Below are 20,059 nucleotides of genomic sequence, written 5' to 3' on the forward strand. Positions count from 1 at the left end.
CATGGGGCTAATTTCTTAATTGAATACACTACTCTTTGAATTATTAATCAGATTTTATAAGGAAGGAAGGTACAAATCGACTAGACCTAATAATGTCCATTAAGAGAAATAATATCATTATATATAAAAATTAAGTAGTGTTTAAATTTGAGTATATTTAGGTAGTATAATATATTACAGATTATGTACAGATTTATATATAGAATAAAGTAAAGTAATTATAAATGCTACAAAATTAGTATCTCTGCAAAAGAAGATTAACAAGAACGTAAAGAATAAATAAGAACATCTTATAATAGTTAATTTTATTTTTCCGAGCAAACGAAAAGCGACACCGTTTCAAAATACGCATGACGCGGAGCCACTGTAGCTCGACTGTATAGCTGTATGAGCAGTTATTACTAAGTATTAGTATTAACAAGATATTCATTACTGCATATTTGGATTAACTTCAACAAATTCTTTCACTTATATTAATTAAACGTTATGTTAAATTCAAAACTAGACCATGCTGCAGAATAATATAAATAGATCCAATAACAAACGAAATTGTCATACGCAGAATTCGAATCTGAACTATCGGAACTACGGAGCCGAGCAAAGAGCGGTGAAACTTTTACGAGTATCTTGGCCAAATACTATGAAATTACCTGCGTCGCAAGGGCCTGTGTTGCAGGAATTCGTCGAGTCGATGATGGATTCCAGGTCACACTCGCTGACGTGCTTGAAGTCACGGATGCACATCACGGCGCGCTGCTTTGTACCGCCACCACATGGCTTTGTGCACTGCACAGCAATAGCAAGTTGTTATAAGTAAATCACAACTAATTATCTTCATATCCTTAAAATTACATTTAAAGACAGCATATAGACTATACCTAAGTTAGTCTTGCCAACCCCAAATAAAAAACACCAGTGTTTGATATTGGTAAGACCAGAAGAATTCAGTCTAAAAACAGGACACAGTAATAGAATAGCAATAGTTAATTTAACATGCAGTGAAAATAGGTGAAATGAAATTCAAGTAATTAAAAAAATCATAATTTTTGTAAAGTATTTGAATAAAATTATACGTGTTAAAAACTAGTTATTAATTAAGAGGCACTCGATATTTAAAATTTAAAAACCCAGGATGCTGTTCAAAACAACACGCTATAAAAATTAGGAGATGTCTTAGGAAAGTTGGGGTGGTTCACGACTCTATCCTAAGTAATGTGCTAAACGTTACTTAAGGTAGAGTGGGAATTGATATTAAATTTTATAATAAAAAGATATCCTTGAACTAAGTTCCCATATTTAATCCCCCAATTTAAAACTTTTAATAAAATCTGCTTATTAACAAATGACTCAATCATACATCAACAATCGTTAGTTTGGTATTGTTGCACTTCGTACCGATATTACATAGAAAAATTTGCGATATTTGCGTAAAATGAATAATATTACTAACCTCAGACCAAGGACCAGCGTACCATTTGGCTGGGCACTTGTCTTTAGGTATTTCGCAGGGTTTCGTATCGTTGTACTTAGTAAAGTTGGAGCAGCGGCTGTCGTCGACCTTCTCCACAGAGTCTCCATTGAACATACCACAGAATACGCGCCGTGTGTGGATGCCTTTGCCGCAGTCTGCTGAACACTGTATACAAATTAGAAACAGTTATTTTCTACATAATACCATGGCTTTTTACTGATGTTTGAGTTTTTTTTCTTCCTGGCTCATCTTGCCTTGTCGCAATATGACTATCACAATTTATGTCAAAATATACTATTGACAATGTAATTTAGCAGAATTTAAATAAAGTATACCTTCAGAATGTGAAGGACAATGTCCAATCCAATTGCAATAAAAACAATGTTTGTACCATGTTTAATTATTGTTCTTAGAACCCATCAAGCGGAACAAAAAATGTATATATGAGATCTCACATATTAATTTTTGATAGAAAAATTGTTAGTTCGAATTACTCATATTTTTTAATATCTTCTGTAAAAGCATGTATATATAGGTACATGAACAACCATTACTTTTAGGCGTCAGTTACTATTTTCCATACGGTAAGACATAAGCTTGTCTGCTATTCTAGCTGTATATACAAAATACAGCAATAGTAGTGTAATTAAATGTATTTACCTTGCTCCATTGCGTGGCGTACCACTGCACTTCGCAGGCTGGTAATTTGGATAGGTCACAAGGCTCTTGTAGCTGCGGCGGCGGATGGTAGGCGCATTGGCTCGGGTCCACCACCTTGTGATCCTCTGTCGCGCACTCAGCCACGCGGGTTCTCACCGTTGATAGACAAGTGTCGCACTACGAATTACAATTATACTAGTTACTAGACTAGACTTTGAACAAAATCTTCTCGAAGTTTTTCCTATTTTGTTGTAAACCATAAGATATTGCATTAAAATAATATGTTACAGAGGCACGGTCCCTGTTAGTCTTTGTGAATGGCAATGAGATAACGTGCATCACATGAAAATGTAAAGCTTCTCACATAATCCTTGACTGCACAGCTATGACCATGCAACTTATACAACAGGTCAGAACAGAATAGTCGTCCAGAAAATGCTGCAAAGATATCAGAAATCTGCGTTCTGGGAAAAGGCTCGCTATAATAATAGTCTCGGCCCTAAATGTACATTAGCTAAGGCTAAGGAGTCCATTTTTCATTACAAGTGTTATGTAATATATCTTACCCCAGTCCAATCAGATAACATCCAGTCGATGCCTTTGCAAGAGTGTAACAGACAGGTCTGTTCTGTGTCCGGTTTCTTGTCTTGACATTTACTATCTTCCAGCACTTCTACGCGACCAGTATCAGATTTTTGAAAACAGACTACTTGACGAGTTTGTTTACCTTCTCCACATAATTTGTCACACTGTAATCGGAAAAGATATTGTGATTATATCAACTGACAATTAATGATATTTACAGAGAATATCGGAACCTACTGCAGTATTATCATTAGTCTTCATTATTATATACATTGCAGGAAATAAGTTAATGGGTTCCAATATAATAGTACTTCGTAGTACTATGTATATAATAATATTTCGTATCCCACAATCACCAACCAACGATCTATATTAGATGCTCATAAAAATGTTCATGAGTGTATGAATGAGTTAGGCATTTTTTTATTGTAGCCTATAATATAATTGTAATAATAAGTAGATATTGTAAGAAGTTCTAAATATCATAGTGATTGATATTATCTAGACTACGGATAGATATGATTTGCAAAAAAAAACATTTCAAACTTTGAGATCTTAGAGAATTTGCTGAGATATAAGCTTGTCACAGAGCTAGTCAATGTTTCAGACAATAAATAAATCAATGTTAATGCGTACTATGTTACGAGTATTAAAGTTGAGTACCGTAAGGTAAAAGATTCATTGTTCATGTAGACTTGTAAGTTTCAAGTTAAATATTTACTTACATGCTTCCATGGTCCAGTGAACCATTTAGGACAGGAGGCATTCTTGTTGCACTCTTGGAACAACTCTGGCTTAGGTCCCAATAGATCGAAGCATTCTTTGTCGGCTACTATTGACGGAAACCTGAAAGACACTCTAAAACATAGCTCTTTGTTTATTTGTTTAATGATGTATGAAATGGGTATGTTAGTAATGTTGTAGTTTTCTGTGATTTGTAATTTTCTTACCCGTTCGTAATAATCTTTTGGCACTGAACCTGTCGTGACTGGACGCCACCTTCTCCGCAGGCTTTGGAACAGGGACTCCAGGGTCCCTCTATCCACTTTGCAGGGCATGCGTCTATGTTGCAACTTTGATTACTTGGTGGCCTTAGCACTTCTTCACACAATCCCTCTTCCACTATATCTAATTCTTCTCGTGACCGGCAAGTTACATTCCTGGTCTGAAAACCTATAATGATAAAAATAATATTAAAGTACAAGAATAGTTAATTATATAGTTATTGTGCGGAAGATGATCGCAAGAAAGGAAGTAAATAACGAGGTGACTGCGACCGAAGAAAGTGATAGAAGAGAAAAACATATTACGTCTACACCAAAAGATACCCGAGATACCCTAGATGATGATAGAATAGTCAATTATATAACAATGTAACCGAGAGAAAGTGTATATATAATAATCTAAGTGGGTACGTCTAGTTCACCTACATATATCGTAGCGTATTTTTTTAAATTTGTAGTCTATAAATAACTAAATGAAATTATGTTACACAAAGGTATGATACCCTAGTTCTTAGTAATGGCAATACATAAGCAATACCGTGATTTATGTCTACAAGCAATGATTACCAAATTGCCCTCAGACGAATCGTCAGCTTGTTTGCTAGTCGAGTTACATAAACAAGTGTGTAATTTTCTAACACCGTAAACATTTTGTGAGACCCTAGAATGTAGATTTCAAGTGTTGCTAGAATGTTAATGCAGGTATATTTCTAGTGGAAGTTTACGAGGAAAAAATACATAAACTAGGATACATTGAAAAGCTAATTGATGATGAAAGTAACAATGACCAACCTCCTCCACAAGTAGCACTGCACGGTGTGAAATTGTCGTACACCCAGTGGTACTTTTGGTCAGCAACGGGTAGTAGCTCCGGTGCTATGCTATATTCGTATTTAATACCAACATTCTCGTCTTGGAGCAAAAGCTGGAATTTATTAAGTAAAATAGATGTGAATAACAATAAAAAAAATAACATTACTTCTCAACTTACACAACTGTCTAGTCCCAAAATAAACAAAGCTTGTGCTATATGCACTATACCTACACATACTTAAATTCCTTTTTGATTAAATTTACAGAAAATTCCCCTTTTAAATACAGACAGATATACAAGTGGATGTCTTATGCTTGAATTGAAAATTGAAAATTCAAAAGTCATTTATTCATGTAGGACATTTTAGCCGCTTATGAACGTCAAGTTTTTACATTATAATTTTTTTTTCCCTACCGTCCAGTTCGGTATATAGATCCAATTGAGAAGAACTGGCAAGAAACTCAATTGAATTACTTTTTTTTTTAAATCCAGTTTATTTACAATGCATAGGTATTTATATAGGTGTCTATGTCTAACATTAAATGAAAATCCCGAACATGAAAACTATTGCCATGCACTTTAGTGAGTAATAGGCCTTGCTCAGTAAATATTAGATAGTAGATTAGTAGATAATATTAGATTAGTAGATTTAACAGATGTTTTGAATTTATTTAAGGGTAATTCCAATATATCCTTTGGTATCTTATTGTACAATTTTATACCTATTATGGGATAAAAGACCTACTGACTTTTTCTAAACGATACTTGGGGACAGCAAGTTTGTCTTTAAATCTAGTATTAATATTATGAATATTGCTGTTTTTTGGAAATAAGTCAAGATTTTTATGAACATATAGGATATTTGAATATAATCAATGAGAAGCAACGGTGAGAATATTTGCCTCTTTGAATTTCTCTCTTAATGAGTCACGACTCTTCATACAGTAGATCGCTCGAATGGCACGTTTTTGCAATATGAATATATTTTTAATATCTGCCGCTTTTCCCCACAATAATATTCCATAAGAGAGTAAACTATGAAAATAAGTGAAATAGACGAATCTAGCAGTATCAGTATCAGTGTACTGTCTAACCTTACGCACGGCAAAAGCTGCTGAACTCAGTTTCGCTGCAAGACTTTGAATTCGCGACCATCAAAAAATAAAGCAGTGTGTAAAAATACAACAGTAATAACGGGATAAATTTGCTTACCGATAAAAATAGTGGTTCATTAAGTGGCCCCGTGCTGCGAAGTTTGTCCGGTGCAGAGAAGCCTCTTTGGTTACGTTCGTAGTGCCAGTGGGCACCAGCGATCACTATAGTTCTTGGGAAGTCTATGTGGTAGTCCCCATTCAGATAGTACGTGCCATTTTTGGACCGAATCGCTGGAATTAGGTGATAAAGATTTATTAATTTCTTTCACGTTTTTTACAATAGCTAACGTAAATGTGTAAAACATTAACGTTATCAGTTATTAACTAACTATTCCCATAGTTCTTCTATTCAGTCTGACATTTCCTGATAAACGGAGATGTTTCAGTTTATTCCTTACAATTTCTTCAATTAAATTCAACTACGGGTATAAAAATATTATTTGAAATAATTTTCCTGGCACAATATGTATTATTGCATAAAATATAAACTAACAATGTAATCTTATTGTAATTTAAAATTATTATGTTACTTGAAAACAAATTATAGTTTGGATGACAATTAATTCTGAGCTAAGCGACGGCATTGTTAATATGTAGAATATAGCGAAGCGCCCATGATGGTTGACTAGTTTTATATTATGTATTTGTATGATATGTGTGAAAGGGATTGCCAAGAAGAACGCAATAACTAAAAAGACTTCGATGTTAACTTCAGTGAGGCGGTAAAACATGTCCATAATTTTTGTAGTACTAATTTTGATATAGAATAACTATCTTTAGTCACAAATGAGTCATATGTAATTTGATAAATAACACTTACCGAGATAATTGTTGGAATCTCTAACTTCTTCTATTAGAATACTTGTAGCATTCATCGGTATGAGTAGCATATCATTGTAGCCTGAAACAATTAGCATCTGTTGCAGTAAAATGAATAATAAAAAAAATAAGCTTTTTGGAATTCACCCTGATACACACATTTTTTGTAACACATATTAACAAAGTGGTACCGGGAGGAGTTTTGCTGGCTACTTTAGTAGTCTCGGCTCTACACGCAACAACGGCTCAGATGCTCACATCTGGACTCTATACTCCGCAATTACCCTCTCTAATTGTGGAAAATAGAATCCACTTTACATATAAATATTTACAATTTGGTACCTTTTCTGAGATCCTGAGAATCCAGTAATCCGCTAACAGTGCGACAGTTAAGCCCGCTTCCGCGACATACAAGGCATTTATCTTCTTGCGCTGTTGAGCCCAGCATTCGGTCGCAACCCACAGTCTGGAATGACAATGTTATTAAAAAAACATTGCCTATGGTAATAATAATAACAATAAACAATTTACAAACCGCCATCTAGTGCCACGCTAAGCAAAACTTTATGTGTACTAAACAACTGATTAATACAAATTGAACAGCTTATTTTTTGTAGATATCTATACATATCTAAAGGGTCTATATAATTTTAAACCCTATTCTTGTACTGAATAGGGTTTAAATATATATATTTAAAAAACCAATGTGATTGACGCGATGTTCCTTGATATATCCAGTTACATAAAGGACTCCAGATTATTGCTAGTATATATTGAAGTTTTTTTATGTTACAGGAAAAAAGCTATCTACCCTCCTGTTGGTAACCGTTGCTATATAAATAAACAGTAGCCCGGACACGTATGTGATTACAATCATGCATAATAATACCAGAGTACTAAGAGTTATGTCTCTATATCCTGTAATTTTACTATTTTATCACTACAATCAGCCAAAACAAGTTACAAAACAAGGTGCTTGGCAGCTGAATTGGCTTATGCTGAGGTACTCATGCAGATGACTTTTATAAAGTGTAACTCGGTCTTAACTACCATGTGTAGAAGGTCATATATGTATATATAGACGAATAGGTACAGAGGTCTAAAAAACTCACAACACAAGCACAACACAGCACAACCTCATTCCTCCTGCACCGTTCCATCAACATACAACAAGACGTAGAGAGCGGCTCCACCCCTACACTATTGACATCCCAGCTGCTCGAACTAACCGTATTGCATCATCTTTCCTTAAGCGAGCAGCTAAGGAGTGGAACTCTCTACCAGCGTCTATTTTTCCTGCCTCTTACAACAATGGGTCTTTCAAGTCAAGAGTGAATAGGCATTATTTGAGCTTGCGTGTAACAGCTTAGACCACATCATCATTTCACATCAGGTGAGATTGCGGTCAAACGCACTCAAATTTTAATAAAAAAAACCGCTTTTGATCGATTCAATTGGAATTACCAATCAATAGGGATGACACAACATATCAAATATCCAAATTTCTGCTTTCTAAATCATATAAACATACACGGGAGATCTAATTAGTAAGTAGATATTAAGAAGGTGAAACAAAATCGCGTACATACCTGGCAGGTGCCGTTGACGCAAACATTCCACGACTCGTCATTACAGAGAGTGCCATCAGTGACCTTCGGCTTTTGTCTGTAGTAGAATCTCTCGCCTCGCGGCATGCAGTTCAGCTCGCATGGGTTAGGACCGTTCAGATATGGTACCCATCTACAATTAAGATTAAGTATTTAATAAAAATGACTAAATCTGATCGACCCACAAAAATAGAAAAAGAACTAAGTTATATGTCTATATTTACATGTCAGACTGACTCTCTGGTAAAGGAAACACCGATATTAAACCAAAAATTAATACGACGATAGGTTACTCTCCTGCCACATTGGACTCAATTATATCCAGAGAAATGTGGGCATGTCAGGTATTACGTTTACCATAGTATAATGCCTGCGTGGATACCCCTGTCACATTTATTTCTAACTACTACCATGGAATTGATGATTGACAATGCCTCTGATATTACATCGGGGATAACAGTCATGACGATATGGATGTAAAGGAAATTAATGTATTTTTGTGTAAATGCACACAATGACGTAGTGAAACATACCTATAAACCACAGATAAGATAATCATCTATTAACAAACCCATGAATCCCAACTACCGCGGATAACAGGAAGGCAGTGTGTTAGACCACACGATCATTGAGGTATTCAAGAAATATAATAATACGAATACAATATTGTAAAATTGAATTTTTCTGACGCCTGCTGGCTTTTGCCATTAAATGTATTTGCTTCTAAAAGTCAGTAGGCGTTGGAATAGAACATACACGTGGGTTATATGACTATCAATTAAATAGGATTGAAATGTGTTATCTACTTAATACTCAATAGAAGGTTCAGCTACAAGCTTAATCATAGAGAAAACATTAATTTTATTATTGTATATTCGGGTAATGATGTATAAAATGTTAAATATGAGGGTCAGAGAAACAACTAAAATATGTGTGCACTCGTTAACTTGTATATTAAGAAGGAATTACTTCTATATTTGACTTACTTGTATTTAATGCCCTTGAACAATATATTGTCGTATTCCGCGCATTGTTCTGATCTAAAATCTTTGGAGTCTGGGGGGCAGTCTTGTGTCTGACATGAAAAGTATTTCGTGTCCCCACCAGTACACGAAGACTGGCCATCTGACCTGCGAACAAGAATATTGTTATATTGAACGGTCCAAAGTTATCATCATCATCATTTCAGCCTGGAAGACGTCCACAAAGACTAAACAAAAGCCTTCCCCAAAGATCTCCACGACGATCGGTCCTGCACTGCTCGCATCCAACGCCTTCCAGCGATCTTGACTAGATCCACCTGGCTGGAGGCTTTATCACGCTGCGTCTTCCGGTCCAAAGTTATACTTTTGATTAATTATCCATTGAAATCACCTGATGATGTTACTATTACTAAAATTTCGTAGGTTTAAGTTCTTTTCCCAAAATAAATTGTTTTTAAAATGTCTAAACCCTCTCATTACTTATTGATGATCTTCTGTCGTATTGTTATGGGGATGGAAATTACGACGACCTGGGCTGAAGTTTGAACTTCTTGACCTCAAACTAAAGTCATAGTGTTTCAGTGTGTTCGCAGACTCTTCTGCAATCATCCCGGACCTATATTCGATCCGTGAAGCAATAGAATAGTCTTTTCCGTAACTAGGAGAAAGCTAATCCTTTCTAGTTTTTATATCTAGACACTGGTTGCAGAGGTCACTTATTATTACGTTTTTGCAGAAGAAATATAGTATTGTGGAAATGAATAAAATCCATGAAATATTGTAAACAAATGGAAACATTTAGTTTTACCATAAATAAGAGAATACATTTAATTACATGGTTTACATACCCAACCTGAAGACATATTCTCTTCTGGCTGGCAACACCGCCGCCGCATGTCCTAGAGCAAGGGGTCACCTCGCCCCACTCTCCCCACGCACCGGTGCCCTCACCACCAGGCAGGACGTATGAAGCTGATAGATACAAACCGGCGCCTTGCCGTCTGTGTCTACTTCTGTGACCGTTTACCTGCAATGAAAATAAAAAACTGTATAGGTACTAATACTTACCTACTTGCTTAGGACGATGTAATTTTATTTGAAGAGCATGATTTAGCAGTGTAATCAGGGGGTACGAAGACGAAACTATTTAGTAACTCCTTTTGTGAGAACAAGACGCTTGAGGAATAAATAGGATGTTTTAACCACAGACGTCATATTGTATTTTCAAATTAGAATCCATGGTTGAACTATTTGAAAAAGAAAAATAATTTCATGGTTCTATTTCAATTAAATATATTGATACCGTGAGTTCAAAAAGCTACTATGTAAAATAACACTACCGGTTCAATAGGAATGATAGAGTTCTTTATTCAAATTCATTGCTATGAAAGGCCATTAAAAATGAAAATAAGCTTATAGCGCCATTAAAATTTTATACAACGCCATCTAGTGTGCTCTGAAAAAAACTAAAATATCTATGAAAATAAATTTCCCAATATTATTAAAAGAGTGTCAGTTTTTGTAATATATCGATTCTGTAATATAACGATGCAAGAGCTTAGCATTTGTATTTGGTCATATCTGAATATATATCAATTTACAGTTGAACCTACACACAATACCATATAATTTGAAGAGTTCAAATTTAACGATATCAAAATTTTAAAAATAAAAATGTTACATTTTGGCGAAACTATTCCCATAAAGACAGCTTATAAGAAGGCGGCCATAAAATCTTTTATGAGTGTATTAGAGAGTTATTTATTGTTTTATTGGCATCGTAAACCGGCATCGACGGACAGACGTGCATTGATAAATGACAGTTCGACAGTATGCAATCGTATTTAATGCATATTCGATTTGAATGCACTCGATCCATGCGTCGCATACAAAGTTATTATGTTTTTCATTTCCATTCGAGTGGCTTTGAATATGTTATTGAACTGAGTGTACCAATGTTACTAATATCTAATCACTTTTATTACTATCGAAAAATTAATTCACTGCTTTAGAAGATATAGATAAACATCCTTTTATATATGTAACAAAAAAAGTTAAAAGTATTTTGTTCTAATACCTAAATTAATTGTGTGCATGTGTTTATAGAGTATATGTAATAACATAATTGTATTATCGTTTTTAATCCATAAAAACACCATAATTGTAAGTTGCTGTTATATTATCTGCCATACAACCAAAAAATAAATCCTGCCGAATTTGATAAGTTTATGAAATTAATTTTTTTTATGAGATTGTAATATGTAATATCAATTAATATTAAAGGTCGTAAATAAACACGAAGAACATTACGAACGTAATAAATTTAAACTAAAACTGAACTTACAAAGCAAGCTGTTTGGCCGCTGAAATAATTTAGACCAGTGTTTCTCAACGTTTTTAGTGACATGCCCCACTATGTAAAATAAATATAAAAGATATAAATAATAAAAAATTGAACTTTAAGAATCTTAAATAATAGGTTTCAGGCCGAAATCACTAGAAAATTGTTAATGAAACGGTAAATTTTAAAAACGTATACTAAAAATTCTGATGCCATATAATTTCAATAGAGTCCATTTTCGAATTACCCCACTATGGGGCGAGACTGAAGTACCCACGTAGAAAACTTTCTACAAAATGTACTTCGGTAAAAGTCAATGCTAAACTGAATGCTACATATGCATGTGCAAGCCCTACATTTCAAATAGCTATAGTCACAACTAGCCAAGCAATTTAAATAAATGTTTTGATATTAAACAACTTAACAAGTGGACATGTACAAGAATGGCGGATATTACCACAGCCGCCGCTGCCACTCGACTGTCCCACAGATAAATACTGCATTTGAATAGCAGCTCAATGAATTTCCACATACAGTCATATGTTAAAATATATAACATTGAGTGAGTATTTTAAATGGAATGACTTGGAAAATTGAAGCGAATAACTTTAAATTAAACGCACGGTCATGTTTATTTGTTTTGACATTTTGTTTATCTTAATACTTGCAAGAAGTCACGCTTTCAAGGGTTTATATCTAAGGTTTGTATAATATACAACTATAGATGTAAAAGATATCTTTGAACTTCTGGGTGGCTACCAATAAATCGGTTGTCATCTAAACTAATAATAATGACCAATGGTTTGATATTATGTTTGTGATGAATAAACTAATATAATACTTGACTGATTTTGAAAGTTCTTTTACACATTGTAAGTAAAGTTAATGAGAAACAACATGGACTGCATTTTAATTTAAAAAAAGTGACCTATATATTAGTAGTTCCATTGAGTTCTTCTGCGGAAGGAATTGGATTGGCCTTCAGCCGCTCCATAAGTCGGCATTGGAGTGCCATCTGAACCGACCTCAATGTTTTTCGAAGAAGCTGTAAAGACCAACTGTCAACAGCATTAGAATAGTTCGAAAAAAAACAGAGCGGGTTGTTAGTTATATGCAAACACGTTTGTTAGCATTGCTATGTATCTTCACTGTCATGTTATATTCAAATATTTAGGGAAATGTGCGTATATCCAGTATTGCATTCGCTACAACATTAATAGTTTATTGAACTTCTGATACTATGCAGTTGGGGATTATATTTGTGAAAATATGTAAAGAGTAAGTTTATAAATGTATGTAGGTATATGTTTGGCTATTGTTATTACTTTTTATCTATTTAGTCAACACCGAAATACGGGTGTACAGAATTTTTCTCACAGATGGACTCTATCCGAGAATATAAATCATAGGACTTGCTATATATAGGTCTATATTTTACGCTCTACAGCTAAATCTCTATTCTATCCTAAGTTTCCAAAGAGAGAGAGAGAAAGAGTGGATTTTATTATAAGGAAAGTAAATACCGGGACCATTACACCGACCTGAGAAATTAATTCATCCTTTCTTAATTTTTATTTCAGAGTGAGTATTATACTTGATAATACCACAGATAACATAATAATACAAAACTTAGAAAATTATAATCACCAGGGAATCAGAGGCGGATCATGTTTAATTATATATACAAAGCAATAGTTTATTTTACAACTATGGTAATTAGATCATAGTCTGATTGCTCATATACCGAAATAGGGTTTTTGAATACATGACTATATCGCGCCGGACGTGCTGAGTGACATGATGTTAACGCACCCATCAATTTCGGCGCCATATTTGATTAGATTTATTACTCTCTTCTCAATCTTTTCTGTTACTTTGTGGTAGGGCTGGTATAACTCAGGACGGCCTCAGTGGTCTAGCGGTTTAGCACACCGCTTTACTTCTGACGGTCCCGGGTTCGATTCCTCGCACGGTGCTAACATTTGTGTTTATGAGTAGTTCGTATCGGTCGGTGTATTCTATGCATATTATGTATGTATTTACAAAAATATATATAAGTATTTATATCACTTGTCTAACATAAGCACTGCTTACAGTGGGACATGATGACCCTATGTTAATTGTTCAGGGATATTTATATTATTATTATTAGTAGTATTATTAATTAAAAAAATTATGTTACTGTTAAATTGTATAAAAAGTATTACTTTTATGGCTCATTTACCCATTACATTGTTTTATGGCTTTTGCAAAAATTTTATAAATAATGTAATCGATCAATCTCGAGGTAGATGCATACCAAACATCTAGATTAATAAAAATACTCATGAATACAAAAGTTTGTATCGTGTGAGAAACTAACCAGGATGGTCCCTGGTAAGTGGGGAAGTAAAGCTGTGTATTATACTACTGTGCCATGGAGGTCAATATTCAATCTTAAGGAAATCTGGTAATGTGGAAGTAACATGTTCAAGTGATTATTTTATATAGCTGTGTGCCAACCCTAAGTTCATGCACTTATGCGTTATCTAGTACATCTAATGAAATGCGTTCGCTCACATGGATACATGCTGAGCTTTGTGAGTGGTTCAAATCTTCATCCATAACACACGGCCCAGACGAAATCGAAAGCCATTAAAAATATAAATAATGCCCAACACAGCATTTGTACTTATTAAAGGATACTTAACATAAAGAAGGTATTTTGTGCAACGATCTATTATCATTTTATAAGAAAAGACGTAAAAAATATGGTATACGAATAAAAGTATTTTATGCTCAAGGTAGGACAATTAATAATTATGAGTCTAGTAGTTTAGCAAACCGGATTGCTCCGATAGTCGCAGGTTTGATTCCTCGCACGCTACAAACATTTGCATTCATGAGTAAGATTATTTGTATCGGTCTGGGTGTTTTCTATATATTAATATTCTTATATTTTATGATTATATTATTCATTCATTCATTATTCTTATTATTTCTATAATTAATATTTCTATTATGTATGTATTTACGAAAAAAAAATCTATTTATTTGTATCAGTTATCTAGTACCCATAACACAAGCTTTAGCTAGCTTAACTTGGGTCTAGATGGCGCTGTGTGAATTGTATTCAGATTTTTATTATTATAAGCATAGATTGATGTTAATGTAATGTTCTATTTATATAATTACAAAAAATATTATCTTTGTATTTGTATCAGTTGTCACCCATAACATAAACTCTACATCCTTGGGACTTTTTTTTAATGGATGATAATGGAATTATAGCAATGGAGTTTTTAATCCACAGTACTAACAATTCCTTTCCCTCCCATAGCTTGGGACTAGAGGTCGCTGTGTGAATTGTTGTTGAGAAACTCTTTTGATATTTAAAGTTTTCGTATATTCTATAATCAAAACTATAAAAACAAAAATATATAATGTCATTCACTCTCTACCATCATACCATTAAATACATTTTTCCAGTCATAAATAGTTTTACTACATATATGTACAACAATTGTACTGAGATATTATTGTCTTATTATTATTATTATAAACGCGAAAGTTGTGTTGTTGTTGTGAGTATGGATGGATGATTGTTACTCTTTTACGCAAACACTACTGAACGGATTTTGATTAAACTTTACAGTAATATCACAGATATAAATATACATCAGAATAACACATAGGCTATAAATTTACGCACTCGAAACCGCGGGCACAACCACTATTATTAGGGAGAAAGGGGATTGTTAGTAATGTGGACTGATGATCTTATTGCTAGCAATGTACCATGTCAGGTCGACCTCCATGCGTTTCCCCCTGGAAACCATCGTGATAAATTCTTGGTGCATTTGTTACTATGGGCTAACTGACCTGACCATGAGGTCAGATGAGCATGAGCTCATCTTATCATATTCCACTGGTACCCCGCCAACGTAAATCGTTAGCGCAGGCGAGAGCACCATTCCATTATCATCTTTTAAAAAAAAACCACTATTATTATAAATTAAGGGTAATTATTTCATATAAATTTTATAACGAAAAAACTAATAAATATCCAGATTTCCTTACAATACGCATTTACAACTATTTATTTCTTTTGTTCAAAATAGAATCAATTACTAAAGGAACCGTCGCTAGAACATATAATTGAATGGCGTTGATGTAATAAAATTTCGTACGCCGCAAACCACCAATGTCAATGCTCAAGGCTGATGGTGGCAATGAACTCACGCGTTTAATTCAGATTGGACTAGGTATTATAAACTGATTCTTATTGTAATTAAATACAAGCGCTATAAGACTTTTCAAAGAAATAACGAAAAGGTTAGTCGACATCACAGAAGACCGAAGAGCTGGCAACTACCTTGGACAAAGAATTAGTCTAGCTATTCAGAGAGGGAACGCTGCCAGTATCTTCGGAACGTTGCCTAAAGGGACCCCTTTTAATAATATATTTTAGTCATCACATTATATTTTTTTTATGATTTCTCAATTATTGTATTTTAAATGTTTTGTTTCTTAATAGGTAATGTTCAACCGACTTTATCGTATAGTAATTTCAGATTAGCCACTCAAGAAGTTTCTGAGATTACATATTAATTATGTTTATATACAAATTTCAAATAGCGAATAATATCAACTAGTTTTATTAAATACATATAGTAACTGAAACGTAATAGTTTATGTTTGTCAAATTGTTACCCACTAGCTGATCCGCGCAACTTCGTCTTCGTTTCATTTCCCCACCTTTTGCAAATTTTTTTTGCAGCTCCTCTCCTACTGGTCGTAGCGTAATGTTATATAGCTTAAAACGTTCCTCGACAAATGGACTATCCAACAAAAAAGATTTTTTTAATTTGAACCAGTAGTTCCTGAGATCATTCCGTTCAAATAAATAAACAAACAAATTTTTCAGCTTTATAATATTACAATAGATTAGTTAAATCACTCAAATAAAAAAAAAACAATATGCAAGACGCATACTCCAACTCTGGAATCAACAATTTAAACAAATTAATTTTTGTATACAAAATTATATTGTACTTGTTTTAAATTATTTAGCATATAGCTAGATGTTAAAAAATTATATTATAAAAAAATTGTCGGTCTGTTTGTTCTTGCTAATCTCTGCTGCTGGACCGATTTTGATGAGCCTTTCACTCACAGTTAGCTAGCGGTGACAGCTAGTTTTACCATTTTTGATACGTCAGTCCCATCGTACCTTAATCTCTAATATAAATAAATAGAAATATAATAAGGTAGGTAGGTATATATATCTGTAAATTTACTTACATTATGTGTGTAGTGATGCCTTGACGTCGTCCACGTTATGCAATTACTTAAAATGAACGCTGCTAAGAGCAACGATCTGGAACAAACAGATTAGTAAATTAATACGAGGGCAAACAACAGTAGTAGTTTTATCTAATTTTATTATAACTCAAACGATAAAAATTAGAAGTTTAATAAGACTTTTTTTTCTCTAAAGCTCAAGTTGTATAACAACCCTCACTTCCTGAGGGGAAGGGGATTATTAGTGATGTGGACTAGTGACCCCATTGCTAGCAATGTACCATGTCAGGTTGACCTCCACGCGGTTCCCCCTGTAAACCAATTTGATAAATTCCTGGGGAATTTGCCACGGAGGGCTAACTGACCTGACCTTATGTTCATTCTATCATCCTACATATCCTATACTGGTGCCCCGCCAGCGTAAACTCTTAGCGCAGATGGGGGCATTATTCCATTATCAACCAATAAAAAAGTAAAAAAATCCCTCGCTTCCTAAAAACAATAAAGGTCTGTGCTGTTCTTTAAGATGCTTAAAAGTTTTATTTTTTAATTAAATTAATTATTTTCAATCAATATTACATGAACAGAAATAAAATAATTGGTTGACGATGCATGATAATGAACGTATCTGAGGACGGAGTTAAAAGGTAAGGTAAGTAGGAACTTAGAAATAAAACAATGACGCTTCGTCGAGTTCGGGTTTTATTTTTTCATATTTTATCTCGATGGTTGATTTGCTGACAGATAATCAAGACAAGTCAATACATATAAAAACGTGTTTTAAAATAAATATTTTTCAATTGAATTATTACCTACTTCTTATTATATATATTCACTAACTATATTAAACAGCGCTGTCCACGTGAAATACAACCCGTATAATTTATTGATAAAGTGTATTAATTTTTAAAATAACTATGGTAGGTACTTTTGTAGTACAGAGTGTAGGTTTTATAAACAAAAATCTAATATTAGATTAGATATCTCACTATAACATTAATCTGTATTTTAATATCTTAAACATGAATCTATATTTTTTAATTACATACAAGCTCATGTGAAAAGAATAAAAGCTGAGTTTCCTATCCGTTCTCAGTTCAAAACCATCCCAAGTGATAGATTTGACTTACATTAGAGTCTGGAATAGACCTGATAGATGCATATATCTACATCTATAGATATATCTATATCTACACATAAATAGGTAGATATACATAATGTTGAATATCTTATAACTCTTTAAAATGCCTTTACTATCCATAATAGTATGTAAATAGGAATGTAATCACGTTCTGTATCTCCGCGGTGTCAGTTATTGTACATCGAAGCGATGATAAAATTATTGATAAAGGATTCTCTCAATCCTAACAGTAATTCTTACCTTGAGTAAGATAACATCTGTATTAGGTGCGTACAAGTTAAGAACGGTACGAGGGATCTTATATCTGTAACATGGAGAACCAATTTAGAAGATGATTTGATTATTATTCAATAAAAATAACTATTTTATATACCAAGTTTAGTATATGAAGAATATAAATGTATTATTAATTTAGTTAATGGGGTAATCAAAATTTAGTAATCTCATGATAAATAGAGTTCTACCTCTAACCTCTAGGTTGAACGTAGACAGAGAAAACAAGTGTATTAATAGTCTAAGAGGTCTACTTATACGGTGAACTACCATCACCAGTTTGTCCAACTAAAGATCGCGACACACAGCATTCACGGTATCCCGTACACTTATAGACTGTTGCTACCAAATTTTGAATTTATTTGACGTCAGAGAGTTAAAATCATTATTTACCACAAAATTATTCATAAGACCCGTTTATGTATATTAATAAACACGAAAGTTTCAAAATAACCATTCAAATGTAATTTGAAATACTATTTTATTTCATTCTTACTATTTGTATTAAGAAATAGGATAGTCATATGTTTTTTCCGCTGCCGAAGTTGTGGTGAATTCAATATTTATTAATGATGATTTTTTACTGACTAATTTAGTTTATTACTGATGTTATCAATGGAAACAGTTATAAATAATAAATGAATTAAATTCTCTAATATCATCTCGCTTGTATAAAAAATATTAATATCTCATATCAAATATATCATCAAATCTATACGTCTGGCAGTTATGGTTCACTTCTTACTTAATAATTCCCCGCGTCTCTTATAAACCTTGCTACTAACTGCCTCTATAGGAACGTAATGGGACTCCCACGGGACATCATCCCATTTACACAATGGTACAGCTCAGAATGAAAGCAAAGTTAATTACAGAGCATGAGTCGATACAATAAGAGCCAATGGTCATGGTAAGCTTTACTATTTGTTACAGTCACGACTTTTTATTCCTGATGATAGGAAGGTATAATAATAATTTATAAATTTGCTTATTATTGCTGAGGAAATAAAGGCTATAGCTCCTAAGAATATCCTTCAATTCTTGTCTCTCTCGGGTTTAGATAGCGAAATTTGTAAAAAAAAATGTATTTTGAAATATTAGATCTATGTAGGTCGCAGTGCTAAAGGTCTAAGCAATAAATAATAGCCCAAATCCAGATAAACGAAATATTTTCTTGCTACGTGGTACTGTAATCTGTATTTTATTAAAAAAAATAGAGACCACTACAAAATTATCACCAGTGTAAAGACGGGTAAGGTCGCTCGCTGGTACATTTCTTATGTACAAATATATATAAACATATTTTTTATATATTTGCATTACTCATTGGTCTGTTTATTCCCGTTCAAATAATCGTTATGGAATATGATATACACGTATTTGGTATTAATTAATTGAGTAAATTAGTATAGCGCTTAATCGAATTCCACCAAAATTCGATTCGGAGTTCCCAAATTACATTTGTAATACCGTTTACCATCAGATGAGCCGTATGCTTGTTTGCCACCTATGTGGTATAAAAAAAAATATCTCAGAACAATTCATGCAACTCCATTTAGACTTATGCTAAAAACAGCCTGTGTTATGAGTACTAGACAACTGATATACATACAAGTAATAAATTCATTGATACATTTTTTTTGTATATGCATATATGATATATATAGAAAACACCTTCGAGGAATCCAACCCACGACCATCGGAAATAATGTGGTACCTAGGCTACACCATCAGAGGTTTTTATATTAAAGTACAATTTATGTTAAAGTAAAGTTGTAGTTAAATAATAAAACAATAAATTAAAAGTCAAAAGGGAATTGTAATAGCAAGGGAATTGTAAGTTGTGAAAGCTATATATTCATAACTGCTTACGTCTTTTGTCTTTCTCTATCCTACTAATATAATAGACGTGAATGTTTGTGCG

At 33.4% G+C, this 20,059-nt stretch overlaps 1 protein-coding gene across 1 annotated transcript in view; it reads right to left on the minus strand.

Moving 5' to 3' along the window:
• LOC131851783 (papilin-like) overlaps positions 1 to 20,059 on the minus strand; it is a 113,290-nt gene that overhangs the window by 34,674 nt on the left and 58,557 nt on the right. The window contains exons 2-15 of the mRNA XM_059202334.1: positions 16,722 to 16,797; positions 9,946 to 10,124; positions 9,101 to 9,244; positions 8,097 to 8,247; positions 6,850 to 6,973; positions 6,509 to 6,589; positions 5,747 to 5,919; positions 4,513 to 4,645; positions 3,667 to 3,889; positions 3,442 to 3,562; positions 2,698 to 2,880; positions 2,132 to 2,308; positions 1,451 to 1,636; positions 651 to 786 (exon numbers count right to left, since the gene is read on the minus strand). Coding sequence (XP_059058317.1) covers positions 651 to 786; positions 1,451 to 1,636; positions 2,132 to 2,308; positions 2,698 to 2,880; positions 3,442 to 3,562; positions 3,667 to 3,889; positions 4,513 to 4,645; positions 5,747 to 5,919; positions 6,509 to 6,589; positions 6,850 to 6,973; positions 8,097 to 8,247; positions 9,101 to 9,244; positions 9,946 to 10,124; positions 16,722 to 16,797 — 2,087 coding nt within the window. The remainder of the gene's footprint in view (positions 1 to 650; positions 787 to 1,450; positions 1,637 to 2,131; positions 2,309 to 2,697; positions 2,881 to 3,441; positions 3,563 to 3,666; positions 3,890 to 4,512; positions 4,646 to 5,746; positions 5,920 to 6,508; positions 6,590 to 6,849; positions 6,974 to 8,096; positions 8,248 to 9,100; positions 9,245 to 9,945; positions 10,125 to 16,721; positions 16,798 to 20,059) is intronic.

Source organism: Achroia grisella, unplaced genomic scaffold (genome assembly GCF_030625045.1).
Source record: "Achroia grisella isolate CSIRO2021 unplaced genomic scaffold, CSIRO_AGI_Agris_v1 utg807, whole genome shotgun sequence".
In the NCBI taxonomy this organism is placed as follows: Eukaryota; Metazoa; Arthropoda; class Insecta; order Lepidoptera; family Pyralidae; genus Achroia; species Achroia grisella.